This window comes from Cucumis melo, chromosome 10 (assembly GCF_025177605.1).
Source record: "Cucumis melo cultivar AY chromosome 10, USDA_Cmelo_AY_1.0, whole genome shotgun sequence".
Lineage (NCBI taxonomy): Eukaryota > Viridiplantae > Streptophyta > Magnoliopsida > Cucurbitales > Cucurbitaceae > Cucumis > Cucumis melo.
Genome location: NC_066866.1, coordinates 24531746 through 24538470, shown reverse-complemented (window position 1 = coordinate 24538470; position 6725 = coordinate 24531746). Strand labels below are relative to the sequence as shown.

The following is a 6725-nucleotide window of genomic DNA, read 5'->3' as shown; positions in this document are numbered from 1 at the left end:
ACCACCTCAAACATACTATAATTCTCATCGTACTTCTACACATTATTATTCTTCTTCTTTCTCTTGATTCCAAAACGTTTGGTTTGTAAAGAAAACAAGGAAGAATAACCCGACAACCTGAACTACCCAACTCATATTATATGGGTTGGATTGGTTTTAAAATGTGGGTTGGATTGTGGATTGCAGGTTGGAGGGTTGAAAAATTCGGATCAACCCAACCCAACCCGAATTAATATAATAAATATAAATATTAATAAATAAATATATATTATGTTTTCATTATGATTTATTTATTTACATATTCGATTTATGGTTGATGATTTTCATTTACAAACATTAAAATTTAGAAACGAAAAAATTAAAAATAATACAAACCTAATTCGAATTTAAAATATAATCAACCCAAAAATATGGATTAGGTTGTGAATGTCTCGAACTCGTTCACCCCTACCAAGGAATCCCCTGAACCAACATTCTACTCCATTTTACCTCCATTTCCACGGGGTTTGTTCTTCCCGATTTGTGTTTTAGGGTTCCACACAAGATGGCATTGGATGAGAATGTTGTGTTGCGCGATGTCACTAATGCTGGCGTTGTCATCAGGAACCGCACTGTCAAACACAAGCAGCTTTGTATTAAGTAATTGGGTTTGAAGATTTGGATGCCGTCTGCTGTGGGAGGGACTATTTGGTGATGGTTTTGTAAAGGGGTTCTATGGTTTTAGAGTTTATGTGTGTCTGTGACTAGCTATCGTTTTTTGGTCATTTGCTACAATTATGGAGAGAAATTCTGCAGCTTGCGCTATGGAATGGAGTATCGAGCTGGAGAAGGCTCTCCGTTTCAAGAAACCAGGTTCGTCAATCGTCTGACTGATCTCTGTTCTTTAATTTCAAACGAAAACTGCCCAGTTTAGTTCCTAAAGTAGAGTAATAGAGAGAAGAAAGGCTGTTTGTCACTTGATTCCTTATCGGCTATGAAATAAATCAAAACAACGTTGATTTCTAGTTATTGGTGAGCAATAATACTTTTAGTTTCTGGTTTATTCAGGTCGGGCTGTTGAAGCTATACGTCAGATTGGCTGTCGGCTTCAGCAATGGAGTAGAGAGCCAGAACCCAATATAGCTGTATATAATATGTTTGACCTTGTTACTTGGGAGGATAAGCTATTTTCCAACACTATTCTCCTACGGCTTGCTGATGCCTTTAAGATTGATGACAAGCATATTAGACTTGCAGTTGTTAGGGTTTTTTTATCCGAGCTTTATAGCCGCGACAGCTCAAGAAGTAAACAATACCAAGGGATTCTTTCAAAGGCAAGGGTGCAAAATCCCCATGAATTACTTACTCGAGTCAAGGTTGTTCTTCATGGAGGGGATCCTGAGGCTAAAGCTCTAGCTTTGATTGTATTGGGATGTTGGGCACATTTTGCAAAAGACAGTGCCCAGATACGTTATTTGATATTTTATAGTCTGTTTTCTTCTCATCTTTCGGAGGTAAGATTGCCGTATACAATTATTTTTTCTGCCAAAAATTTTTACATTTTTTTTTATAATTTTAGTTTATGTTTCCAATAGGGTTCAGTACAGAAGTTCAAAGTTCCCTTATGATGAAAGAATATTCTTTTCTTCCTTAATAAGGGTTCAGTATAACGTACCGTTGAAGCTAGAATAATTCTAATCATCATTATTTAGAAAAATGTCATGGATGCTCTCGAGGAAAAGTCAGTTACCTTAACCAACCAAATTTTATACTGTCTTTAATAATTTCATTTACCTAAGGTTTAGCCCTGATTTATTGTAAGTTATGTTGTATTAGTGGATTAGTAGGAAATTTAATAAAGTGTAGGTAAAGCCAGACCCAATTTTATGTGTTCTGGACATTCCTGTTAAAGAAGAGACTCTTTTCCATTCTTCACAAAGTTTTAGGCGTATTTTAAACCATGGGCATTCTTTTATACAGGTAAAAGCATCTATATTTGCTGCTGCGTGCATTTCTCAGTTAGCAGATGACTTTGCACAAGTCTTTTTAGTGATTTTGGTTAATATAATGACTTCTACTACATCCTTGGCCATCAGAATGGCTGGAGCTCGAGTTTTTGCGAAATTGGGATGCTCACATTCAATGGCCAAAACTGCTTATAAGGTTATGCTCGTCTTCTGAGTTATTTTGATCAAATAGACTGCATAGTTTTTGAGATGTTCATATCAAGCATTTAGTTTTTAACTTGAGCTTGAAAAAGGTGGCATTTCTTATTGCTTTAACGCCATGACATATTGAAGTTGAGGGAGTGTAAATTTGCCTTTGGTCAAGGATGTGAGCTTGTTCACCTTTGAAGTACTTTTAAACATTTCAGTACATGTGCATCAAAATTAGTGTGCATATTGATGCTCTCAAGGGGCATTTGAGTTGGTTGAGAACTCATCAGTTTGTTTATACAAATGCCAATATCTCAGAAGTTAGATCTGATCTTACAAAAACAATTTTAGCATAGTTTTATGGATTAGACACTAATTACCATCCAAACTAAAAAAGAAGTCAATTCTTTAGTTCAGTTTGGAATTTGAAGAGTAGGCTGGTGATAGATGTTCTGCTGTTTTTAGCATTATTATATTATTATTTTCTTTCTGTGGTGAACTTTTGGCAGGTAATCTTATGACTTTGTTTTGGTTGTCCGAACTCAAATAGAAATGAAAAGGGAAGGGGAAAAAAAGGAACCAAAATGGGACAACCAATTCAACAGCCTTCCTAAAAGCATATGGGTATTGACTTGGCCACGCAAATGCACTTCAGATTGGATCTCCACTTCATCAATGGAGAAAGTTTTAATTATAAATCCAATATTATATGGAATGAAACAGTAAACTGATTTTCAGAATTACTTTTCTAGTGTTGAAGCTCATAGTTCTTTGAACTCCAACTTGATTATTTTGTAATTATAGCCTCCTCATGGCTTAGATTCTTTGGGGGTTATCCTCTATGGCTCTACCCGGCACTCAGGTTGTTCTTTGTTATTGTAGAAATATGGAATATCGAATATGTTTGCTGTTTTAAATATTAAAAAGAAAAAGAAGGGGTAGTTTTTGTAAAGAAATCTGCATGCAAAAAAAAAAAATATATATATATATATATATATTCCTGGGCTGATTATGATTTCTTGCAGTTCAAAATTATATTCTCTGACATGTTTTAACTATCTAATTGGTATAGGCTGGACTTGAGCTTGCCTCCGATACTAGTGAAGAGGGTTTTTTGATTGCAATGTTATTTTCATTATCCAAACTGGCTTCCAAGTCAATATTTATTAGTTCTGAGCAGGTAGCTTCTACTTCGATGGTGGTTGGTTTTGGACGCAATGTTGGATTTTGGTCGTCTTGATCTTAATAGCAATATCACTTGTTTTTGATGTCCCAACGCAGGTGCAATTTCTCTGCTCATTTCTTAGCCACAAAAAGTCCGTGCGCGTTCGAGACACATCTTTGAGGTGTCTGTGTTTTATTTTCATGAAAGGAGCATGCCAGTTTGTTAATATGGAATCTGTGGTCAAAATTTTAATTGATGCACTAGATGAACACATGCTTCCAACTTCTTCACATTGTGATGCTCTACGACTGTTGCAAAAGGTCATTCCGGAACTTATATAGATGAACTCGTGTTTAAATTTTTATATTGAAATATGTTGAATCACGATGGATAAGTTGCAGATTATTTTCTATGTGCGGCGAAACCCTTCATTTTTGGATGCAAATGAATACTCTAACCTGGTTAAAGCAGTGGAGAATGCAGCCCGATCTCCAGTAAAGTTAAAGAGGCTCCTTGCTTTCCAAGTGTTGGTGCCTTTATCCTTACAGCTTTCTGGAAAAATGGAAGTAGAATCAGGAGTTTGTTCATTGTCTTTGTTGCCATCACGGGTTATTTCACTAATCATGGATCAAATTGCATCATTGGCAAAGATGTTCTTAGATCTTCCTCAGTCAAATTCTGAAGGGTTTCAAGAAATTAAAGAGCTGCTAAACCTTCTCCTGCTTATTGTAAGGGAACAGTCAGATTTGTGGATTTTGCTTTTGGAAAAAATATGTTTAACTGCTGCACTAATTATGAAGATGCATGAAGACGCCTTTGATGGTCAGCAAAGAGATGTAGACTTTGAAGTAAACGAGAAAAATGATATCAGCTTGAGATTTTCTTTCATTCTATATGGTTTTGTGGCAATCTCCGTTGGTTATCTAGGTCAAGTTATCTCTATCACGCCTGAAATATTTGACAAGGTGAAACTGTTGGTCAACAGTGTATGCCAAAGCTGTTTGTTTAGTAGCCATACTTGCATAATCTATTCCTTGCTATTGAACTGTAAATTCATTTTGAGTTGTAGGATAGCTGAGGATTTTAGGATTTGCAATAACAATGGGTTTCCACATTTCACTTTTTGTGAAGATTTGACTGAAAATGAGATTTTTACGCTTGAGTGTGCTAAGAAGTTACTAAGAGTTGGGGATGAATGGCCTGCGTACATGGCTGGGAGACATGCAGCATGTCATGGATCATGGTTTGCTGCTACCTTGATTTTTGGCCATTTAATTTCAAAGGTTCGCTCTGATATCTTCCATTACTGGTTGAAATCTTTGTTTCAGTTTGCTCTTGCGGAAAGAAAAATCCAATTTCTACTGTTACCGCACTATGGTTCTGGCTTGACAATCTGGTTAGAGAAGGAAGCAATTCTAAACATGTTTCACATTCAAGAACATATAAACCATCACTACACTGGGAGTATCACCGAGGGCATTTACTATGGCAAGCTTTCGGAGACCTACCAGTGTCTTTTCTCTTCAGTTGAGGTCTTAAAAGCAGCTGCCGTCCCACCTGTTCAATCATTTTGTTTCCAGAGATGGTTTTTGTCATTAAGAGCTAAGATTTTAGGAACTGTGGGGAGCATACTAAAGACATTGCTAAACGTTTTATGTAGTATTAGTACTGACTATGGTAAGCTTGGGACAAACAATACCGGTATTATCCTTGAATCTGTGAATGAATTTAGTAAATTATCTTTGAAGTTAGAGAGGCTTTCCCATGAATTTGATCTCATTGGAACGACTTTTATTGGAATGGACACCAAGAGTTTGAACGTTATTTCCGCCCTTGCACTGAATTGCTCTTTGTTGGCCTTTTGTACTGGTTTTGCCTTTCATGTTCCAGACTTGGCTACAACTCTTATGACCGAAAATGTGGATGATTTCAGAACTAAATTACGTGCAATACTCATTCAAAATCTGACTAGCAGGCTGCGGCTGGTAGACGATGAAACTAGTAAAATGCTTGCACAGCTTTTTGAGGTCACTGGACCACCAAATAACTGTTCGCATTTGGTTTCAAGAGGCAAAATATTAGACTTGGGGTACGAAGTAAGAGGTATCTTAACTCTCTGTAGGTATGCCATTTCTGAGTTTATCCGTATGCAAAGCAAATCAAGCGGAGTGGATAAAGAGACATTTCTCCAGGTTATCGAGGATGGTATGCAGTTTTTATCAAATATTGTTATGCTGTGGATAAGCATTCCATTTCGAGTGCCTAAGCGTTTCTTTTTTGTAAGGTATACGTGCTGACATCTTCTTTTACCCTGTAAGTTAGCAGTGGTGTATTTATTTTAATTCAATCGTCAACTGACGTTTAGTACTTCAAATTTCAGGCCTTGCATTGGCTGTGAACTCTTTGCCACTACCGATGTGCATAAACTAGATGAAATATCTATCCCATACGGCTTCCACCTGTCGTTAAATCTTTGTCTTCAACTCAAAAACATCACTCCGAATATGTCAGTTCAAATCACCAAGATGTACTGCATTTTGTATTGTGGTTCGTCCTTCCAGGAACTAAAGCACAATGGGAAGAACAACGGGAAAAACCATCAGGTCTATGAAGCTTGGGAAAACGACGACATTGTAGAAATGCATAACAAACTGTTGCATTATGTGACTGAGTCGAGTAAAAACGAGGCTTATATAGGCAAGTGCAGCACATCAGGTGTTTGTAAAACTGATAGGGTCATTGAAGTGTTTGTGCAGTTCGAGCCAGATGAGAAAGGGCAAGGATTCTCAAATTGTTTGTTTGATGTATCTCATTATCCTGTAGGTTGTTATAGAATCAAATGGTATAGCTGTTGTGTTGATAGTGAGGGGTGTTTTTGGAACCTCCTCCCTTTGAATTCTGGACCATTATTTACTATCCATCAACTTTGCTCAGCTGGGTGATTTTCATCAAATAATGAAGTTTCACGTGCGATGGGAGTAAGAAATTATAGGGAGCCTTTTCTCCTATAGGTAAGGGAGGTTTTGTATATAGAAAACATACTTCACTGCATCTTAGATTATGTTTATCTTTGTGTATCTTGTGACAAACTATTTTTACTTTATTAAAATATTTTTATTTTCTTTTACTCACTCACTCAAGTATAGCTCACCATGGTCGAAGTGTCGAGTTTTATATAATATCTTGACAAGTGTATCTTATGACACCACTTCCCAATTTTTTGACTTAATATCTTAACAAGCGTGTCTTATGAACTACTTTCCGTTTTTTTTTTTTTTTTTTTTTTTTTTTTTTTGACTTAATATCTTAACCTTCTTTCCATTTTTTGACTTCAATTTTTAGGTGAAGCTGATAAGATGGCCCTATTATTTTGAACATTTTCTTGAAAAAAAATACTTTTAATTAAAAATTTACGTTGAAAGTGA

General features: G+C 36.3%; 1 protein-coding gene across 5 annotated transcripts; it reads left to right on the top strand.

Moving 5' to 3' along the window:
• Positions 1–422: 422 nt before the first annotated feature.
• Positions 423–6427, top strand: LOC103502541 (uncharacterized). Of its 5 annotated transcripts, none has more exons than XM_008466500.2 (7): positions 423–852; positions 1048–1493; positions 1960–2142; positions 3208–3315; positions 3417–3620; positions 3702–5584; positions 5681–6427. In XM_008466500.2, exons 1-7 carry the CDS (start codon positions 777–779, stop codon positions 6240–6242), a joined length of 3462 nt encoding a protein of 1153 aa, XP_008464722.2. In that variant the 5' UTR covers positions 423–776; the 3' UTR covers positions 6243–6427. The 5 variants fall into 5 exon arrangements, with proteins under 5 accessions (XP_008464722.2, XP_008464724.2, XP_050946721.1 ...); XM_051090764.1 differs by lacking the exon at positions 423–852 and adding an exon at positions 2645–2759 and having other exon boundaries at positions 1439–1493; positions 2076–2142; XM_008466502.3 differs by lacking the exon at positions 423–852 and having other exon boundaries at positions 1345–1493; positions 2076–2142.
• The last annotated feature ends 298 nt before the right edge of the window (positions 6428–6725 follow it).

Coding starts and splice junctions, on each gene's coding strand:
- LOC103502541 (XM_008466500.2), top strand. CDS start 777: ATGGAGAGAAATTCTGCAGCTTGCGCTATGGAATGGAGTATCGAGCTG. Junction 853..1,047: donor TCTCCGTTTCAAGAAACCAG/GTTCGTCAATCG, acceptor TGGTTTATTCAG/GTCGGGCTGTTGAAGCTATA. Junction 2,143..3,207: donor TGGCCAAAACTGCTTATAAG/GTTATGCTCGTC, acceptor TAATTGGTATAG/GCTGGACTTGAGCTTGCCTC.